At 40.2% G+C, this 22,645-nt stretch overlaps 1 protein-coding gene and 1 pseudogene across 1 annotated transcript in view; one reads left to right on the forward strand and one right to left on the reverse strand.

Moving 5' to 3' along the window:
• The first annotated feature begins 4,627 nt into the window (after positions 1-4,627).
• Positions 4,628-5,728, forward strand: LOC132670050 (methylsterol monooxygenase 1 pseudogene; annotated as a pseudogene).
• A 5,525-nt stretch (positions 5,729-11,253) lies between these two features.
• The window catches only part of SYNJ2BP (synaptojanin 2 binding protein), a 38,466-nt gene continuing 27,074 nt past the window's right edge, over positions 11,254-22,645 (reverse strand). Inside the window, exons 3-5 of the mRNA XM_078448079.2 lie at positions 17,984-18,079; positions 14,268-15,967; positions 11,254-14,016 (exon numbers count right to left, since the gene is read on the reverse strand). Of these exons, the coding sequence (XP_078304205.1) occupies positions 15,827-15,967; positions 17,984-18,079 (237 nt within the window). The 3' untranslated portion in view covers positions 11,254-14,016; positions 14,268-15,826. The remainder of the gene's footprint in view (positions 14,017-14,267; positions 15,968-17,983; positions 18,080-22,645) is intronic.

Consider the following 22,645-nt stretch of genomic DNA (forward strand, 5'->3'; position numbering starts at 1 on the left):
AAGGGAGACTGAAAATTCCTCACCCCTATTTCTCCAATCTTCTATCACCCCAATCTGTCCAAGGAAGAAACTTCTTGCAAACTGGGGAGCATTTAGCCTGAGAGGTTAAGTCAAACTTCCCAGGTGGGGAGTGCTGGGGAAAAACTATGTAGATTCATGGGAAAGAGTCTGGAACAGTTATAGAGTGCAGGAGAATTTAGGATTGAAGGAATGGCCTTATAAACAATGTTGCTATGTTTTATGAATAGGGTCTCCTTCAATGTGATTTCGTTGTACTTTATTTTGAATTGTTTGACTTTTGCTGTTTGTTGTATATTTGTTCATTTAATTCATCTCTCTGCAGAGAAGGAACCAGATAGGGTCATGAGATTTCTTACAGGATGTATTGTGAAGGATGCAAATTTTGCATATAGCTTTCCTTCTTTCCTCATTCACTTCCTTTCAATATTTCAGAACTCATAGAGCATCCAGGTTAGTTCCGTATTATTTCTCCCACTTTCCCTCATATCCTAGATGTGAAGGGCACTCCTCTAAAGTCCAGGCCTTTTCCTACCTTCTCACTATATAAAACCTCTCCCTACTGGATCAAACACCAGTAAATGCTTACTGCATTAAGCTAGTAGTTAATAATGGATTAAGTCGTACACATATATTCTAGGTAATACTGTAGCTAATAATCTGCTACCCTTTTTAGATAAAGCATATATTCAATTTAGGTAAATATAGGTCTTCAGTCTCTCATTTGTTCCGTTAAGTAAGCATCTATGAGATGGCTCTGAAGGAGCAACTAAATAGTAAAAATTACAAGTATGCTGGAAGATTGTCAGGGAGCAAAATTTGGAGCGATGGGAAATTTAAATGCCTAACAAATAATATTAAATAGGTGGTAAACTCCATTGTCTGTGTTTAGTGCTCACCTTAAACATTACTACGGTATACCTCAGTTTCTCTGTTAAATCCAAATAAGTGATATTTGTCACCCTTTTTATATTTCTTACAAAACCCACAAAATTCTTCATCAGTATGGGCTCTGTTGCCTTCTCAGAAACACGACTCAAATCCCATCTGTGCTTTCAGTGTTCATCAACAGTCACAGTGTTGATTCAGCCATCCCAACTGTCATACTTCCAAGGGGGAGGATATGAAAATGCACATCCAGGAAACAAGGCATCTCCACCACCCATGCTAGTCTTTTAGGACTCATATGTTTTTGATATGTAGGCAAGTTATGTTTTCCTCCAGTATTTGCTCTACCATCACTTAACTCGTGCCAGTATATAGGAGCATTCGTATCAAAATGACCAATCTTGAGAGCTTTAGCACTAAGGTTAAGTTTTAGAACTGTGGCCAAACTTAATGGCTATGGGTACCAAAAGATTAGTTACTTCATGAATCTTTGTTTGCTTTCCTAATTGACACCTAATATCTAAGTTGATTCACTCAAAAACCTTACAAAGTTTGGAAGAGCACGATTCCAGATCCATTTTACAGATGAGCACATTGAGGCTCAGAAAAGTGAAGAGGCTTGTACAAGGTCAAAACTGTGTGAAGTAGCACAAATGCCCCGACTAGAACTAAACATCTATAGCATTTGACAATACTGACTATCTGATTCTTGAAATTTCCTCCGCCTGTGGCCTCTGTGGATGTTTGGCTCTCGTGGATCCTCACCAACTTCGAGCCTTATAAATAAAAACTTCAGCCTTAGAAATCGTAGCTGGAGTCGTCAGCCTATTCCAGTTTTCTTCTGTATCTCAGTGACTCTCCAAGTCTAGTGTGCACAGAATCCTTGCGAGAGCTTTTCAAAACACAGATTGCTGGGCTACATCCCAAATGTCTGATTCAGTGGGTCTGGGACGGGACTTGAAAACTGGCTTCTCTAACAAGCTTTCATTCGTGTGATCCTTCTGCTGGTCTGGGGACTACTCTGTGAGAAACACTGCTCTGTCCTTGTTCCCACGCTCTATCCTCTTTCCCTAGGTAAAGTCAATTATCACATTGGCTTCAAATTTTATCACACTGTGGATGACTTCTGGCACATTTCCAGCAGCATAAATGGTTTTCTAACACTTCAAAGTCAACATGTCACAAAGATTTCTTTTCCTTTTTTTTCTTTCTTTTCCTTTTTTCTTTCTTTCTTTCTTTCTTTCTTTCTTTCTTTCTTTCTTTCTTTCTTTCTTTCTTTTTTTGTCCTTCCCTCCATTCCATCTAATTTCTCTGGCTATAACCACAGTGGCTGATATTTGGCTACTCAGTTTCCAATCCAGTCAAATGTGAAATCAGTTAAAAGGAAGCCTTTGACATTATGCAGCTAGGAAAGAAATTGTTTCTCCCTTAATGTACATCTCTCTTGTGATAGTGATCATTAACATTATAGTTTTAGAATTATTCCTGTATTTGTCTTATTACTTTTTACAGAATATGAACTATGGGATGAATGTGACCATGTCTAATACACTTCTGTCTTCCCTGACTTCCTTTGTAGCCCTAAACCACAGTCCATGACTTTTGGGAAAACAAACAAAATAGCCGCAGCAAAGGTGACAAGAACTTCCCGTACCATGCTTTATAGCGAAGACTCCCCAAGTAGTGATTCCTAAACCAAACACAAATCTGCTCTGCAACACTTTGGAGAAAATCCAAGGTAAGTCTCCTGTACCAAAAAAAAAAAAAAAAAAAAAAAAGTGTTGGAAATCTCTTCTGTACAGATTAATGAAACCAAAATATTAACAAAATCCAAAGTTAATTACATTGTCTCAAAGTGCAGTATTAGCTAGATTACAGCAAATTTCATCATGGAGAGCAAATCAGGAAAACTCTAACCTTCCAATTGCCATGGGACTAAAGCCTATCTGAAAGCTTTCTAAATATTGTCTATTAAACTAACTAAGGCTTCCTTTCTGGGTAGACGATTGTGTGCTTTTGTGATATAAGTCAACAGTGAAATGGGATTTTATCTATTGAAATTTATGTTCAAAAAAGCTTTGTAGAAAAACGTCTATTGAGAATTGTAAAGACAAATGTTTGAATAAAGAGCAAGTAAAGTGTACTTTTATCTCAAGATAAATTTTTTGAAAAGGAGACCATTTAAAAATGGCCTGCCTATTTGTGTGTTTTAAGTGTTTGAGTAACATCTTTGTCCACCACTGGTTTAAAAAAAAACGTGGGGCGCCTGGGTGGCTCAGTCGGTTAAACATCTGACTTCAGCTCAGGTCTGTAGTTCGAGCCCTGCATCAGGCTCTGTGCTGACAGCTCAGAGCCTGGAGCCTGCTTCAGATTCTGCGTCTCCCTCTCTCTCTGACCCTCCCCCCTTCATGCTCTGTCTCTCTCTGTCTCAAAAATAAATAAACATTAAAAAAAAAATTTAGGGGCACCTGGGTGGCTCAGTCAGTTGAGCAACCCACTTCGGGTCGGGTCATGATCTCATGGTTTGTGAGTTCAAGCCCCGCGTCAGGCTCTGTGCTGACAGCTGAGAGCCTGGAGCCTGCTTCTGATTCTGTGTCTCCTTCCCTCTCTGACCCTCCCCCACTCATGCTCTCTATCTCTCTCTGCCTCAGAAATAAATAAACATTTTTAAAAAAATTTTTTTAATTAAAAAAAAATTAAAAAACACAACAGTTAAAAATCATTGTACATATAAAGTTTCCTGTAAATCAAAACATAGTGTGCATCCAATAAAACTAAAACTTGACACTCAAAAGTGAACCTACTTCCTAAAGTAACCACTGCAGTCAAGTAACACTGTTTTTCAAATTTAAATTTTCCCAGCTTTACTGATATAGAACGGAGATAGAACATTGTATAAGATTAATGCATATACCATAATGATTTGATTAAGGTACATATTGTGAAATGATCACCAAAGTAAATTTAGTTAAGATCTATCACCTCACATAGTTACAAAATTTTTTTCCTTGTAATAAGAATTTTTAAGATCTCCTACAACACTATTAATGAGACTATTAGTAACACTATTTTGAATAATCCCTAAATCATGAAGGATATCAAAATAACAATTATAATTCACATGGCAATTAATAAAAAGGAAAAAACATCATATGACAGATGACAGAAAATAAACTTTTGACTTGTAATGAAGAAGAAGAACCAAAAAAAAAAAAAAAAAGTATAGAAATTAGTGAAAATAAAAGCTAAAATAAAAGAAATGGAAAACAAACAAAACCAGAAAAATGGATTAATATAAATCCAAAAGCTGGTTATTAGAAAGAATCAATTCAAAGATTAAAGAAAAAATATTTAAATCTGTTAGGAATGAGACAGAAAACAAAAACAGAGATCTATAAGAAAGTAAAAAAGATTGCATGAGAATTTCAAGTTCTATTACCATACATTGAGCAGCAAGAGAAATTGATGGCTTTGTGATAAAAGTCAAACATCCCAATTACTGAGGAGATTGGAAATTTACCATTAAGAAGGACTAGACCCTTGGCTGTGATATAGGAAAAAACATTCATCTTAATTGAGTCCAGCCATAACTATCTTTCAAAAGTCCAGTGAAAAACTGGTCTTTCTAGCAAACAGCAGTGTGAGTAGATTGGGCGAGGTTTAACAACAGTGGAAATAAAATATATTTTACTTACTTCTCAACATCCATCACAGCACAAGTTCTTTTTAAAAAGGATAGCTGGGGTCTGGGTGACAGAGGCCTGCAGGTTCCCTACTGTCATCCAGAATTCTCAGGCTTTCTGCAGAGATTTGAAAAACGGCAACAAATGAAAGTATCAGCATCTTTAGTTCAGCATCCTTGGCTGTGGAGTAGATAGATTCACTTTTACCTGAGAACCCTCTACAAGAACCATTTAAAAATGCTTGGAACTATATAGTGAATAATTACACATAGTTCCAGATTGCAACATGGGAACCTTGATAGTTCATGAGGCCCTTTATTTCTTGTTCTGTTTACCTGGATTTTTGTTTCAATTTATACCTTACGTGGAAAAGTACAAAATTCGGAAAAATAAATCAGAAACATGAGAAAGCCAATAGAAATGTTTTAAAGTACTTCTCTTTAATCAGTTTTGTATCCAGCTTCCTTTGATTTGTGGAACTTATTATTTTGCAGAGTATTTTAATATTCCTTATGATTGGGAAAGAATGCCAAGACGGTATATGCTGTTGGGAAGATGCGTAGGCTGTGCGGTGATTGAGGACGCCTGGCACCATTTTCTGCATAGGCTCTTACATCACAAAAGAATACATAAAATATATTCATAAAATTCATCATGAATTTCAGGCACCATTTGGGATGGAAGCTGACTATGCATATCCGTTGGAAACTGATTTTCGGAACTGGATTTTCCATTGGAATCATGCTTCTGGGTGATCATGTCATTCTTCTTTGGGCATGGGTGACCATTCGTTCGATAGACACTATTGATGTCCATAGTGGTGGTGACATTCCTCTCAACCCTTCAAATCTGATCCCTTTCATTGCTGGTTCTCAACATCATGATTTCCACCACATGAACTTCGTTGGAAATTATGCTTCAGCATTTACATGGTGGGATAGAATTTTTGGAAGAGACTCTCAGTTTATTGCCTACAATGAAAAGGTGAAGAAGGTTGCAAAAAAAGACTGAGTAAATATCTCTTCTAAACCTTCCTGAAGGTACTTTTCCTGAATTGAAGCGAGTAGCTAACATTGCTTCTGCGGAGCAGAAATGAACAAGCAGAAATGAACAACGGATACAAAGGACATTAACAATCTTTATCTTCCTAGTGGGAACTTTTTCTACTCTACATAAAAGTTCTGTGTGTGTAGAAATAAGTAAATAGATATCCAAGTATGATTTTCACGAGGAAGTTTCAAAGGCCACATTGCTAACCTTACAGAAAGGTTTGAAAGAATTTAAGAAGTATTCATCTATGTCTTTCCCCCAATAATACCATATTCCTGAAGTTGAAATTGGTCTTTAAAATCTTTTAAACATATAGTGGTCATTTCAAAAACTCTTAGCAGGGTGTTGGTCTCATATTGAACTTTAAGCATCTTTTAGAATTTGCCTAAACATCAAAGTATCATGGGTTGAATCACATCAAATGACAGTGTGAGTGAGGCTGCCGAACCAGGAAGAGCCAGCACCAAGAACCTCCACTCTTGTGCTCAGCTGACCAGTTTGAGGGAATTCTCTTTCTTTGAGAAGTCCTTTTGGATTGCAAAGTACTACTGGTTTCCATAAACGAAGGCCTTTCTGAATTGTTGTAAGTGGAATATTTTAGTCTGAAGGTTTTCGGGTTACTTGAATTTTTTTTTTAATTGAGCTTTATTTCTGCTGTTTACCCTTTCATTTTTGTAGGTTAAGTTTTCATTATACCTAAAACTGTATCTTGAAACATTGTGAACCGACTTGCTGTATTTGCACTTTGAACTATTGAAATAAATGTGATTTTTTTTTGTCTGATTATCTTGTTTCCAATTTTGAACATCAGCTGTCATTTTTATTCTTATAAGGAAAAGTACAGAAACCATTAAATTATTAAATTTTGTAATAAAAGGAATAATTCTTTTAAAAAAAGGATAGTAGGAAAAAGGACAAGGTAGGAAATAGGAGACTAGGAGAGAGGATAACATCTCCCTTGAAAAGATACTTTATGGTCTTATACTCATTATCTAAAAGAATTAACCTCTACTTAGCACATCCACAGAAAAGCCAGATTTATTTAAAGTCTGAAATAAATTTCCTGACCCCCTAAAGTAATAGTGAGATAGAGAAAAGCTTTTAATACTTTCCCCACGTCAGCAGTCTGTCATTCACTTTGTTCTAGCCAAGACCAGCTTTAAATGAGCCCTGTAGTAATGCTGTTAAATTTCCCTATACTTGTACTCCACCACCCCCCCTCCCACCTGCAGCCAGAGCCAGATTAAAATACACTTGTTTCCTGTATCCCCAGCGCCCTGAAACATTGTATTCCTCCTCTAGTCAGTTCTTCTTGGGGACTGTTGTATAGGTAGTTTTACTGGTACTTTAAAGGAATTTGCCATTTCGTGAATTCAAGGGCCTTTTCCTTCTGAATGTATGATCATAGGGCTTATATCAACTTCCTCTGACAGTTGTGTAAAAGTTTCTGAAAGCATCTGAGTTCTTACGGCCAGTCCTTTGTGTCCTCCATGGGAGGAAAGCTTTTTTACTGTCTCTATATATTGGTGTCCGTCAAACAAACAAACAAACAAAAAATACCATTTTCTGTGCAAACCCAGAATTGATACCCAGAGAAAATATTAGAAGGACAAGGGGAAGGATTGGAGACTAGAGCACTGAGAAGAAAAAGAACCAAATTTGAAAACAAAACGTAAATGCAGAAGAAGTTGGCATTAGGGTGGGCCGAGGGATGGAGAAGCTGATGTTAAAGGGCTAATTTGTGGAGGCTTCTGTGGCCAGGCAGATTGGGTTACAGGGAGTAAGTAGGTGCCGGATGGAGAGGAGCTGTGCAGGATGTAGCTGGTGCCCCCAGGACCAGACAAGCTTGAAAACAGAGGCTGAGAATTGACACAGAGGAAATGACACAGAGTTAACAATCTCACTAGAAAAGAAGTGGAGGAGAAAACACACAAACTTTAAAGTTTATAAGAAAACCCTGAGGGGAAGAGTCTGACATTTCTGAGTAACCAAAAAGTTGGGGAGGGGAGGGATCAGAGAGAAAGGGTGGAGTGTGGGGTGAAAAGGGTCTGAAGAAGCAGGCGGGAACTAAATTGTGCAGTGGCCTTTGAGTATTTTGGATGGAATCCTAAGTGCAATGGGAAACTTCTAGGGGTTTTTAAGCAGAGGAGAGACATGTTTGAGATTTGTTTTTACCTGAATCTTTGGTCTAAGACAAGCAAATTGGAGGGAGACACAGTGGCTAACGAAGAGGGCAGTTAGAAAGCTAATGCAGTGGTCCAAGCAAAATTGGATGGTGGTTTAGACTACAACTCAAGGAACAGTGTGACAGGCTGGGAATGGTCAGTACGAGATGGAGTATAAAATGTGTAAAGCGACATGCCACTGAAATAAATGGGCACAAGGACTATAGGGTACCCAGGGTCATTTGACATGGCTGGAGATGGACCATTTTCCTTTGCCTTAGATAATAGTTGCCCAGAAAAGCGAACTTAAAACTTCCTTTTCCATAAAGTGGTTTCTAATTAACCATTGACCTCAGATACAAAGTTTGAAACACCATCGCACTGTGGTTGAGGGTGGATTAAAGTTGTGATATGAGAGAATCACTCCCCATTAACTACTTGGGGCCCTGGAGGGTATATATTGCCAGACCCCGCAGGCAGTGGAACTAGCCATAATTTTAACTAGTAATTTATTATGGATTAGGAAACCAGCTAACTGAACTTGTTAGAAAATTATATAAAATAAAACTGAAGACTTTTTGCACGTGGATTTGGTGATATTTAGTTGTTTGGGTTAAAAAAAAAAATCTTATTGCTGCTTCTGTCCTTCTTGGTTATTTTCTGATAGTTCAGATTACCTTTGGATATCTCAGTCACGTCTGTAGGTTTGGGAGTAAAGGTAGAAATTAGAGGGACAGAGAGCCCACTATAGTAGTAATGGTAGTGTATTCACTATGTATTTTATTTTCTGTATTTTGATGTTTTGACATCTGGGCCTTGCTGACCCAGAAGGGACTGCTCCTCCCAGGGTTAGCCGGTTTTTACAGAGAGTAAACAGCTGACTCTCTCATGAGCCTACTTTTCAAATACAAACCAACCAACCCGGAGCCTATGCTCCTTTGTGGAGCTCTCACACTCAGGGTCATTTATGCACATGCCCTAAACACCCCAAGGCCAGGTACCAGAAAACTAGGGAGAGCTCCTCTGCCACACAGGCTACTGCAGTTGTTCAAACTAGCCAATCCTAACCCTATATATCTGGTCTTGCCTGTTCCTTCCCATGCAACCATCGTGAAGGTTCTTGTCCATACTTCCTCCCTTTCCCTCTGCCTTATGCCCAATGCTAGTACTTCCCTGTATGGTCCCCATGGCATGGTGTGTCCCCTTCTCTTGGGAACTGTGCGTAACGAACTATCTTTTCAATGTGAGCGGTCTCCTGATCTTCTGGCCTTACTATACCTCAATTATTCTATTAATACCCAATATCTAAAACAGGAAAACTACCAACCCTTTCTGATTCCCTATCTTCTATCTGCACCCAAATAGGCTTCTAGCAAACAAATTTTCCATGAAAAAGTTATTCATTCTTCTACATTCTTCATTATTACTCATTCTTCTATATTACTTATTATATATTGTTTTCCTCTTAAACACACAAGGCAAGAGCAATGTGATGGAGTATAAGGAGCACAGAAAAAGTTCTGGTCTGGCTTCAAATCTTGACCCCTATCCCCCATACTGTGAAGAGCTCAATCTAGCCTATTGGAAGATGAGAGGCCATGTGAAGAATCAAGGCACCCTAGCCAATAGCCAGCACTAAACGCCAAAACAAGGCCATTCTGGACTACCTACTTCTGTTCCACCATCAGATGGATGAAGCTGCATGTGACCCAGGTGTTAGCAGAAAAAACACTCTGAAACCCACAGAATATTACTAAACTATTGTGTTAACCCACTAGGTTTTGCAGTGGTTTATTACGTAATTGACAACTGACATATCTTCTTAGCTCCTCAAGGTAGAAAAGCCATTCTGTACACACAACGATAGACTAGTCCTTGGACTTCAGGTCTGAACTTTGTTTAAGCCATGTGACAGAGCAATGATGACCAAGATAAACTGCCTTTTCTCTTTATACCAAGGTCAGCTACATGCAAAGTAACTTGGACCAAAGGTCAATATTCAGTTTTGACAAGTCCATTCTCATTCTGTGGCACAAACCTATTTCTGCCTTCTACGTATCTTGTCAGGCTTTGGGGGAGTAGAGAGGGTACAAATAAGACAGTAAATGTTGGTAACTGTATGTGCCCTTATCCTTATCTCCTGTATCAAAGCTAAGCCCCAAACTGTTCATTTAGATTTCTTCCTTTCCTCTTTCCATTGTTCTGTCAGAGATGCTATGCTGTTAGAAAAATAAGGACGTATTTATTCAATAGCCTCCAGAATAATGTGGAAAAAATATTGTAAAGGTTCACTGACAAATGCAACAAGTTTTTGTTGAATGCCAATAGGGCTAGGCGGTTAGATCTACTTTTACTTCATTTGCTATACCTGGTATCAGTAGCAAAGCTTAGGAGAGATTATCCGCTATTTTAATGGCTTCCTTTACACATTTAATCTCTGGTGATATTCCCTAGGGACTAGGGTTTCATGTCCATGTGTCTTCCATTCCAAGTCGCAACAGGGCATCTATTTGATCTGAGAAACCGACAGCTGTTCAGATCCAGGCATCATAAAATCAAAGTAGAAAGGAAGCAAAATAAGGTTCATAAGGAAAATAATCTTACAGGAACTAACATTTTAGCCTGTGGGTAAAATGCACATATATTCAGGAATAAGAAACTCGTATTCAAATCAGCATTGCAAATACAGAATTAAATTGGAATTCAATTCAGAAATCTATAAACTAGTAAGAAGGGTCATCCCATTTGCCTGTGATTGGTTAATAAATTTAATGATTACAGTAAATACAAAGTTCTTTTGTAAATGACTCTGTTAATGATTGTCTTGCATTTGAAAACACACTTCAGCCCTCTCCCCCTGAAAAAAGAACATGAACAGTATGGAAAACGTTTAGGAACAAGACCTAATGTTTGTATAACTTCTTTAGACACAGCAATACTTTCTTTATAATATAGGCTGATATGGTCCCAAGTGCATCAGGTAAGCAGACCAAGTGCTTTGTAGTACGTGTGTGTATATATAAACGTCAACATCAGGCAAGAGTCTATGGCAGTTAAGAACCTGGTTCCGATCAGAACAGAATTCCTTCAAATACTGTCCTCCTTCTGATCACAGTTGTCCTTTTGGATGTGAATGCTGGTCTCAAGATCTGCAGACAAAAGAGGAACAGCAAAAGGGGCCTATTCCAGGACAGTAACCAAGTCTAAACCCACTATAGGGAAGAGGTTGAGAGCTTCGTAACTTAATCACCTACTTCTAGATGATGTTAGCAAAATACTTTAACATCAAGATCCCCAACAAATACTCCCCCGCGATCAGATAATGAGCCATTTCAGCTTAGAGTGACTGTATCTTATTTATCTTTGTATCCACCACCTAGCAGCATACTAGACGCTCACCTGTTGAAAGAAACAACTCTCATCCGTCCAAAGATAAATTCTGACTAAAATTGACCAGAGTAAAATCTTTATTGGCTCCACGTGAGATTACATGAATACCACTCCCCCTCCATACTTGACAGCCTAATGGTTATGTTCCGTTTCTTTACATATTCCGTTTAAATTGCTATTTACACAATAAAAACAATGTCCAACATCAAAACACACACACACACACACACACTTCTCTAGTTTAAAACTACTGGAATTTGTTTCAGAAGAGCTTGTGTGATTGAATTTGATATTAGAGCTTTCACAGATGATTCTGTGGGATCTCCCAGTTTTGCCCAATGGCCTGCAATACCCTTCAGCTGTCAGCTCTTCCCGTCTCTGTTCAAGGCCCAAAGACAGAAGATACAAGTGGACGGAGATAGAAAGGACACTGTCTATGTTCATGTAGTGGATACATTCAAGTCACAAATATGAGATGGAAAGGGCACTTCTACAATAGACTAAGTCTTTGATCTGACTTAGATCTCAGATCTCCGTCAGTTTCTCTCTCTGAGCTTGGATTTTCTCATCTCTAAGGTAGATTAATCCTACAATCTTTCTGGTTCCCTTTTAGCTCTAATGTTCTATGATTGGGCTCTAATTTATTTACTAGCTGCACACACTGAATCACTAATAACATTTTGCTGGCCAATCCTTAACAAATCAGAAGCCACAGAATGCTCCACTTCTCATTCCACATCCATACTTGGGCAGAAGCTCACAGTTCGGCCCTAAAAGGCCCAAGTGAGGGGCGCCTGGGTGGCTCAGTCGGTTAAACGTCCGACTTCAGCTCAGGTCATGATCTCACAGTCCGTGAGTTTGAGCCCCGCGTCGGGCTCTGTGCTGACAGCTCGGGGCCTGGAGCCTGCTTCGGATTCTGTGTCTCCCTCTCTCTCTGCCCCTCACCTGCTCATGCTCTGTCTCTGTCTCAAAAATAAATAAAAACATTAAAACAAAAAAAAAGGCCCAAGTGAAATTCTCATTTTAGACTGGAGCAATGCCTGCATGTGATTTGACTATTCAAGTTATTTAAGAATTTAAATGCCACAGAGCATTGTTTACTGACGCTGCATACTGGAATGACCTGATGAACTTTATTTTACTGCTGCCTGAGTCCCACCCCCAGAGATTCTATTGAGTTGGTCTAGGTGCATCCGGGAACCAGAATTTTAAAAGCTCTCCAGATGATTCTAGCCTAAGAAAAAGAGGACAACTATTGGCATAGAGCAGCGATTCTCAAAGTTCACTGTCAACCAGTCACCTGGAGGGATTGTTACAACACAGATTACTTAGTGCTGTACTGTTTCTGATTCAGCAGGTCTGGGATGAAGCCCAAGAATTTACTTTTCTAACAAGGTCCCCAGTGATGCTGATGTTTTGACACTTTGATAACCACTGCGAATAACAAATATCACTGACAGTGGCATCCAATGTCCTGAGTTAAATCCTGATTCTACCACTACCACCTATGTAATCTTAGAAAAGTAATTTATTATCTTCCCTTTGGTGTCTTTTTAAACAATACTTAGATCTCAGAGTTGTGAGTCATAAACATACAGTGTACCAATCAGGATTTAGTACACTATCTAGCACAAAATATGGTAACAAGTATTAATTTCCTTTTCTATTGTACATGGCTAGATGGTGTGAATAATGAAGTTAAATCAATAGCACAGATTAAAACTTGGCAGGAAAAGAAAACAGAGACAATGGGAGCAAATGATGTCTTATTAAAATTATTCATATAAGATGATAAATACAGAAGTGTTTTAAGTATATTGTCTTAAAATACTTTCATTCAATTTTTAAAACTTGTACATAGTAATTTAGGTAGCAGGAATATTAGACACAATCTATAAAGTGAAAGATCTACATAGATCATGAATTTTTTAAATGACCTACAATGGACTTCAATACTTCATCCAGAATAATAGTTTTCTAGAGAATCAGAAAAGTTGAATGGCACACTTGCCTAAAACTTGAATCATGGATCTTTTAATGCTGTTTAATTCCAGAAAAAAACTAAATTATTAAAGTGCATAAGAATCCCTATTATTAGACAAAGCAAAACTTCTACCAACAAGGGGATAAGTGTTCTATTTATTTTGAATGTCTCAAGGTCCTCTCAAGAGTTGATGTCCAAACCCTGAGATGAGTCCCGGGAGGTAAGCAGGCCCTTTGCGGAAGCTTCTGCACCAGCCTCCAAACACAGGGCGGGCACCCAGCGTGGTGCCTCCACAGCGGGACTAGTTGAGGTGAGAACTGGAATACTGTCCGTGCTCTCTGTGGGCCCTACAGGTACAGTCGTCTAAGTGAGTCTCAAAGGTACTGAACAGTTCAGGTCTAAGAGCCTAAGTCCTACTGCGATTGTTTAAAGCAAGTTTCTCCTTAGAGCAATGGTTGGCCCAGAGGAAAGGTCTTACTAAGGTTTTTATTTTTAAAAGACTTCCCTTTACACTCTGGCCTCGTGTCATTATGTGACAGCTTTCTTTTTTGGAATTCCTGAAAAAAAAAAAAAAAAACGTGATGGCTGCCTGCACATCTCTGTTGCTACATCATGTTCTGAGTTTCTTTTTCCATTTATTGTTTTCAACTGTTACTTAACCTGATGATATACTTTTAACTTCTCATCTATTTATGAATTGCCTTAATTAGACTGTGAGCTCCTCAAGGGTCCTCAATTTGTCCCCTTTCTCCAGGGAACTTTCCCAAGTGTTTTGAGTCTCAGGAACTGTTCCCTTTTGCTGTCTGCAGTATAAATTTGACATTCTTTGTACAAGTGTCTTAACAAAGCTGGTGTTGGGGCGCCTGGGTGGCTCAGTCGGTTAAGCGGCCGACTTCGGCTCAGGTCACGATCTCGCGGTATGTGAGTTCGAGCCCCGCGTCGGGCTCTGTGCTGACTGCTCAGAGCCTGGAGCCTGTTTCCGATTCTGTGTCTCCCTCTCTCTCTGACCCTCCCCCGTTCATGCTGTCTCTCTCTGTCTCAAAAACAAATAAACGTTAAAAAAAAAAATTAAAAAAACAAAACAAAAACAAAAACAAAGCTGGTGTCCAACCAACAAGTGTAAAATATTGACTAGATTATCCACGCTAAAAGTCGGACACGGCTGGTTGCCTCAGGGCAGGTGTTCACACTATTGCTGTGGGATCATGTAAGGCCTGTAGCTGATAGCCAGTATATCTGGAGGGCGGAAATGATTTCTTTTTAAGCTAGAGAATCTGTCTTGGTTCAGCTCTCCTTAGGGCCTTAAAACCAACATTCAGTAGCACATGAATGGACTGGTTCCTATCTCATTAATGTCTTTGGTATTCCTGAGCATCCATTCAACCATCTCCTTCCCTCAAGGTCTCCCCATGAAACATCCACCAAACTTCCCTATCCACTAAGATAAAACTCTTTTCTTCCCCTTCCCTGCAAAATGGTTTGTTCATTCAAAGCCACAGCCGGTGTTTAGATCCTCTCAAAACTACCTGTGATCCGAACCCTCTCAACTGAGTTGTAAGCAGAGCTGCTCCATGCCTGTCCTGACAGAGAGCGGCTCCATCACTCAGAATTTGCCTATTTCTAGAGACCCAAAGTCTGTTAGATGGCCTGAGAGGGTTCAGGTGCCACCTTGGAGGCACCGTCCTTTTGCCTTTTAGAGTTTTCTCACTGGTTTGGTTTGGCCCCATGACCATAGCCCTGACCACAATCATGCCAGCTGATCCTTTAACAGGACTGTGAGGTACCAAAAAGGTCCCTAGGGCAGCCCAGAGACCAGTCAGATTTATCTTTGCATTTCAAAGGTTGGGGAACACACTGACTTACGTGAAGCTGGATTATGGCATTTTACCTCCACTCCACCACAGCTATTGTAAGAAGAAATATTGTTCTAAGATTTTTGATTAGTTGGTTTGGTCTTCTCTTTTTCTTTTTGGGCATCTTTGTAAGGCTCACTCCCTCAACTTCTGCTACGTATTGCATTCTTCCATTCAGAACATCCCTTATAACAGAAACCTGAAACCACAGAGCCGCTTTCCACTTTAATTCTCCACGAGGCATCACTATTATACTGTCATATATGGATGTGTGTGTGTGTGTGTGTGTGCATTTGCTTTTTTGAAAAAGCAAAAATGCTCTCCTCACCATCCTGTGTTTGATATAGGCACCCAAGTATGTAGTTAGAAATTAAATAAAGGCCACAAAAACTTCCCAAGGAAGATCATTAAGGAGAAAAATCCTCTCTTCTCTTGCAGCACACAGCTGGCCTTTGAGGCATGCCAGCTAAGGAACAGGTATCACCCGTGCTGATGGGAAGACTGGACCTTTCCCTCTTTGGGTTGTAGCTGAACTTCTATTGGTGGTCCTAGCAAAATAGATTAACTCCCCATTTGTTCCAAGCCAAGTCTTGTCTTCAAACAATGCCTTCACTCTCCCATTAGAATATAAGGACTTGGAGATTTGGGTGGCGAGGTCCTGGCTAGGTAGCAGTCTCTTAAAATGATGTGATGGCTACGCAGAGAGGGAAGGATATGGGAGAATGGCAGGGGAGGAGGGTGAGAGGGAGAGAGAAATGTATCTTCTATTGGGAGCACTGGAAGACAGCAAGGTTTTCAAAGTCGTTGCCGGTATCTCATGAAGGCCCATGCTGCTACCATGGTGAGGGCAAACACCGGCACCAGCACCAGAGCTATGGGGATACCACTCGGCTCCCCTTCACTTCGATGTCCTATAGGCCCATTCTGCACCTGTAACTGGAAGGAAAAGAAAAACATTACTCTAGTGACCAATGTGTGTTTACCCCAACTGAAATGTCCAGGCTGACACATGACCCGGGTCCAGACCACCCAAAGCTGTAACCTCCAAGAACTATCCAGCGGGAGCCCTCTCTGTTTGTTCCAGATTGATACATCAGCGTCATCAATTCTCTGGAAATAAGTCTGATGGGGAGGTGTTTAACCTTGCCGTGCTACTGACCTAAAAGGATCCGAAGGTAAGCAGGTAACCTCTTTCTGTTTCTGTACTGCCTCCACCAAGCTCTATGTCTACCATATTAGGACAATGAAGACATGAGCTGAAGCCTATTGATCCTGTGGGGAAGCTAGAAATTATTGGGCGGGGGCAGGGAGTGTCGACCTTCCTAGAAATGTTTACTTAGAAAGATTTCCAGTCATCAGAAAACAGTAAGAGCAGATCTGAGCAATGTTAACACAGGTACGGTGCCATTTTGGGAAATACTTTGCAATTCCCAAAAGGCACCCACTCCCTCCTAATTCGGGGTCATGTCCTTCATCTCTACTTTCTAGCACTGGGTACAGTAAAGATGAAATTTATATGAAACAGAAGTAAAAGACTCGGAGGGAAATAAGGAAAAAGAAAAAATCATATCCAAGTGGTAATAACCTTCCACTGCCTAGGCATTCCCTTTTGAGGCTGGTGGCCTTTCTTAATATTAACTTTTAATAGCTAACTTGCAATTATGAGTCATAGTACCATCTTGTTTCAGTTCAATGGTATCGACCTCCTCACTGCAACCAGTGAAAAGTCTGACCATTCCATCTGAAAGGCAACACCGCACAAACTACCTTTTCTATCCTCTCTCCCGCCTACCTCTACATCTTTCACTCATTTCCTGTTGAGATTTCCTGAGAAGGCATGCCAATAGTAAGATATGGTTTTTAGGACTAGGCCAATTCTCTGACCAGAAATTTTATCAGGAGTTATTTATGGATGTTTCCTAAAATGTGAACTTTGAAAATCATTTCCCACATGCCTTCAAAAAGCACTAATCATACCTGAAGTGTATACCCGTGTTCGTTACTTGCCTTTATCTATTGCGCAAAGCCTTCCATGCTTTAGAAACAGAAGAGCCAAGGCAGAAACAGCTGATTACCAATACTGTCGCTCATGGATCTGTTTTCGAATCCATCACATGCAGATTCTGCTTGCAACCATGGCTGTTTTCTCAAGTGTCTTTCATGCCTAGCCCCTTCCAATTTTGAACTATCTCCTGTTAGGCCCTTCTTCAGGCTCTGAAGCCTCACTCAAGAGCTGAGTGAGGCAGGACAGCATTAATTTAAGAGGGAGCAACTTTAAAGGCACACTGAACCTATGCTGTAAACGCACTCTGAAGTCCTTGGTGCTATGGAAAGAATTAGGTCTACCTGGCTTCTCCACCCATCATCCAAATTATAAAACACTAGGAACTAAGAAGTGATAGTGATATAAAACACTAGGAACTAAGAAGTGATAGCAGGGATAGGTGCTGCTTTGATGAAACTCTGAAATCCATTTCCTTTTTCCTGGAGTTCCCCTTTGAGCATTATAGCTTTGGTCAACAGTGTCATCAAGATGGTAAGAAATGGGGTTCATGGTGGTGATAGGGAAAAGCACATAGTGGGTATCAGAAAATCCACCATCTTTCGTTTACACTTTGAGTTTCCTTAATAAGTATGTTCAAGGGCAGACACGGGCTTCCCTCCCTACTAAAAATAAAACTGATGCTGGTTGTATTTTTCCCCATTTATTTAAATTTTGTTGTCACGCTTTATATTTAAGGCACGTCACCTTGAAGCCAGGACCTAGGCTGCAAGCGTACTGTTTGAATTTCCTTTCATGATAAGCAGAAGTCCCTGAAGACCCCTGCCTGTGCCAGACAAGCTCTTTAAAAAAGTGAGAATGGGAGGGGGAAAAAAAGCCAAACGCACTACCGAAGGGGCTTTATTCCCACAAAACCTGGTGCCAGCTTGCTGGCTGCAAATAACACCTACCCTGTGCTGTACTCTTAGGGACACGGCATAGCCTGCGTTACGAAAGAGGTCTACAGCATCCTGGTGCAGCAAGTTCTTTAGGTCTTGGCCATTTACCTGTCAAAAACAGCAAGAAAAGTAGTAAGAGAGGGAGAATGTGAATTCTCTTAAGTCAAAGATTTACATTCATATGACTGGACATTTAAAAAACTACAGAGCAAATTCCAAGGGCTAGGAGAATGGGAATGTTACGTAGAACTCAGAGTAACTTCTGTCATTTTTAAAGCTGTGTTTTCCTAGAACTGAGGTTCCATGGGCCATTTGAAGAGCACCAAGGTTAAGAAAAAAAAGTCTCTCCTTCACCTTAGCTCTTACTGCCTGTCTCATTTTGACAGCTGGGTTTCTGTTACAGTATTTGTGTGTCTTCCATGAGCATCAGCCTGCTTCCCTACAGCCGACATGGTCTTCCGAGTTATCCTCTATCCTTTATATTCCTAATCCTTGGCATTGCCAGCGTCAACTCCAGAAATATAACTTGATGAAACTCTACAAATGTAACTCTACGAAACAAACCTACTAGCCCATTTTATTGGTCTTGTTCAATTGTGAACAATTTCCCTTGATTCCATGAATACTCCCATCCTTCTCCAATTTAATAATTTTACACTCTTTCTTTGATGATATAAAGTCCTAAAAAATGTTTCAGTGTAGGTCAGTCCTACCATTTAGAGGTGAGAGGTGACCGGTGGTAGTAATACCTTTTAGCGTCAGGAGTGACAGTGTCCACAAGTGACATCTATCCTATGCTGTACTCAGTGACACAGCATAGCCCACTCTATGCAAGATTTACACATCTTTGGTACATGTTGGTGTCCGCAACAGCAACAGCACCAAGAACACTTAATGTATTTACTTGGTAGGTTCTGTGCTGTATGCTTCACATATACTACGTAATGTACTTTTCACAATAATCCTATGAGGTAGATACCATTTTTATCTTGTCTTCACAATGAAGAAACTCTACCCTAAGTCATAGTAGGTATAGGAGCTAGGGCTAGTGTTTTTAAATACTGGAAGGTTAAAGTGCCCTTGCAATTTACTGTTCCTTCTGTGCTATTATTCTTCCACCTTGACTATTCTTTTTTTGTTCATTTATTTTGAGAGAGAGAGAGACAGAGAGATAGCACTAGTAGGGGAGGGGCAGAGAGAGAGAGAGGGAGAGAGAGAATCCCAAGCAGGCTCCGTGCTGTCAGCAAGGAGCCTGATGTGAGCCTTGATCCCATTAACCATGAGATCATGACCTGAGCTGAAATCAAGAGTTGGACACTTAACCAACTATTCTCTAACTATTGTCAGCTGAAGCTCAAGCCACTGACTTATTCAAGCCTCTCATCTCGTTACTATCTTCCTTCTCCAAGAGGTTCTCCATATAATCCCCTGCCAATGCCCTTGGTGAATTAATCTAACTAACAACACTTTGGTGTTACAGACTGTCTACCTTTCCATATTAACAGTTTCCTGCTCTATTCCACTTGAGTCACCAACTGGCATATGCCTTTGACTTCAGCAATGGGCATGCTTCAGCTCCAATATCTCAAACTCCCGGACCACAATTTATACTCCTTTCACACTTCATATTCCTCTACTCCATGTGCTCATTATCCTCATCAAAATCTTTTAACCTTTTTAGGCTTTACTTGCATCCTTACCCATCTAGGAGTTCTTGCTGTTATTTCAACAAAGCACTTGGTAAACTATTCGAATCCCTAGCCCCTATGATCTTCTGCCATCTTTTCAGACCTGTACAACACACTGCATTTACTTTCCTTGTCCTGAGTTTAATGTTCCTGGGGAAAAATACACACACACACTTTCCAGCACAGATCCATGCTGGCTGACACTTGCTATATCCTTATGACCTCTCTACTAACCTGGTGAAATCCCTAATGAATTCCCAGTGGCAGCTGTTCCAGACCATTCCTACCATCAAACCCCAACTCCAACCCCATCTCTTCTCTCTGCAGATTCCTTTGCCTTATCTTTCTTGAGAATATGGATAACTTTCCACACTCTCTCCATTTTCTTTCCACCTAGTTCCAAGTTTCATGACAGCCTCCCACTGCTGCTTTGCCCTTCTTTCTGAATTAGATGTTTCCTTTACCAAGGCTAAGCTATTCCCTAGTGCTCTTGGTCATATCCCTTCTAGCCTTCTTATAGAACTTAAGTGGTCCCTTGCTCCTCTTGATTCCTTTATTATTGCTCTTGGCTCCTTCTCAACTAAAATTATCCTCATTTACACAGAAAACAATATAAATATTTCTTGAACTCACTATCACCCTCTTCCCATCTTTTCTCCTCTTCCTTTCATTGCAAACTTTGTTTGAAAGCACTATCCTCCACTTCTTCAGCAGCCATTCGCTCTTTATTCCCTGGTACTCTCGTAATATAAGGTGGGAGGAAAGCATATGCTGTCCTGCAGCTCAGCAGTGACTTCCCATTACCAAATCCTACAGCCCTTCCTGTCTTCAGACCTCCTCCCTTTTGCAGTTCTCTCCAATCTCAGCTTATGCATATGTAGCTCTCCTAGTTCTTGAATGATTCCTTTCCTGATGCCTCTTCCCTTCCTTCCTCTTTAAGGCAAGTAAATATTCCTCCATGTCAGTAGTCCTCTGTCTTCTGAACTTCTCTGCGATGATGACCTTTCACAATTTCACCTGTAATCTGCAACACAACTCTCAAATGTTTATCCTTATTTCTACTTCTGGATTTGCCAGTTTCTTGTTGGGTGCCTGAACCCAAATATTCTGTTAGATCCCAATCAATATATCCAACGCCTCCTTTTTTACTTCCCACAAAACCAGACTATCCCAACTTCCCTCTTTTTGCTACTACCATTCCTTCAGACTAAAACTCTGATAATATTTTTAAACTCCATTCTTTGTCAATCTTCACATACAACAGACTGTCAAATCCTATAGCCTAACATAGTATAATTCCTCATACACGATTTTCTTTGAATTGCCTCTCTCTTTAGGCTGTGGATGCTTTCAGATGAACTATCATGATCACCTTCTCTCTGATTCACTTTCCTCTAGGCCCTCCCCCACTCTAACCTATTCAAACACTATGTCTCCAGATCAATCCTCCTAAAGTACAATCCTATGTATACCACTTTACTGCTTAAAAACAAAAACAAAACTGGAGGCAGGGAGAATGCCTGATTTTTCATTCTGGTATGCAAAGTCCTCCAGGAAATGGCTCCAACCCACATTCCCAGTTTAATCTCATGTTATTCCTTTTCATAACTGTGCTCTAAGTCACATAACTCACTGTCCCTAGGACATAAAACATATATTCTTACCTTCATACCTGTGCCCTAGCTATTTCCACCATCTGAATACAATTCCCTTTTTAAAAATTCTATGTATCTAACAAGATCAGTCCTGCTATCTATAGTGTAGAAGTGAATATAGTTTTCTAGTTGATGGACTTTTTTTTTTTTTTTTTAATTTTTTTTTTTTTCAACGTTTTTTATTTATTTTTGGGACAGAGAGAGACAGAGCATGAATGGGGGAGGGGCAGAGAGAGAGAGGGAGACACAGAATCGGAAACAGGCTCCAGGCTCCGAGCCATCAGCCCAGAGCCTGACGCGGGGCTCGAACTCACGGACCGTGAGATCGTGACCTGGCTGAAGTCGGACGCTTAACCGACTGCGCCACCCAGGCGCCCCTAGTTGATGGACTTTGATTTCATGCTACAAAGCCACCTTCTGATTAGGTGGTTTTTTTTTTTTTTTTTTTTTTTGGTAGTCATGCCACAGGGAAAGAACTTCAGGAGTCCTAGAACCATCACAATGAATTCTCAACAACTCAACTTTCCAGTTAATTCCTGGGGGACAGAATAGGTGTGAGACTGCTGATTATACTGAGAAGGCTCCTGTAACTAATCTACCCCATGTGATAACTGTATTTTTCATTGTAAGGAAATAAGTGTTTTCTCTTAGAGACAAATAATGAAGCAGTCATGTCAACAAATGCCAAAGATACCAGAGCTCAGTATGAGAGCCAAGTTTCATAGTGACATGAATGCAAGTGGGAGAACTGAGTCACTACATGACATGCGATGGCAGGAGTACTGAGGTCAAAGTCATCTTTGCAATCACAGCCAACACTAATTGCTAGGAATCACTGCATATTTATCATCATGTCTGGAGAGGTCTCTTCATTTTACATGTACTAACCTATTTAGTCTTCGCGATGATCCCATGAGTTAGGAACCCCCCATGTTATAGATGAAAAACTTGAAAGGCTATGCAGCTTGTCCACAGGCATAAAGAATGGAAGCAGCAAAGCCAGGACTCAAATAGCCTGGCCGCAAAACCTTCACTTTAAAATGCAAAACCATACGGTTGCCTGGATGGCTCAGTTGGTTAAGCAGCCCACTTTGGCTCAGGTCATGATCTCGCAGGTTCGTGGGTTCAAGCCCAGCATTGGGCTCTGTGCTGACAGCTCAGAGTGTGGAGCCTGCTTTGGATTCTGTGTCTCCCTCTCTCTCTTTCTCTGCCCCTCCCCCACTCCTGCTCTCTCAAAAATAAAAAAACAACAACACAAAACCATAGAAATTTACATTGTAAATAAGGATTTTATTTCAGGAAATATCACTATCCATCATATTGGTGTTGTT

Source organism: Panthera onca, chromosome B3 (assembly GCF_046562875.1).
Source record: "Panthera onca isolate mPanOnc1 chromosome B3, mPanOnc1 haplotype 2, whole genome shotgun sequence".
Taxonomy (NCBI): Eukaryota; Metazoa; Chordata; class Mammalia; order Carnivora; family Felidae; genus Panthera; species Panthera onca.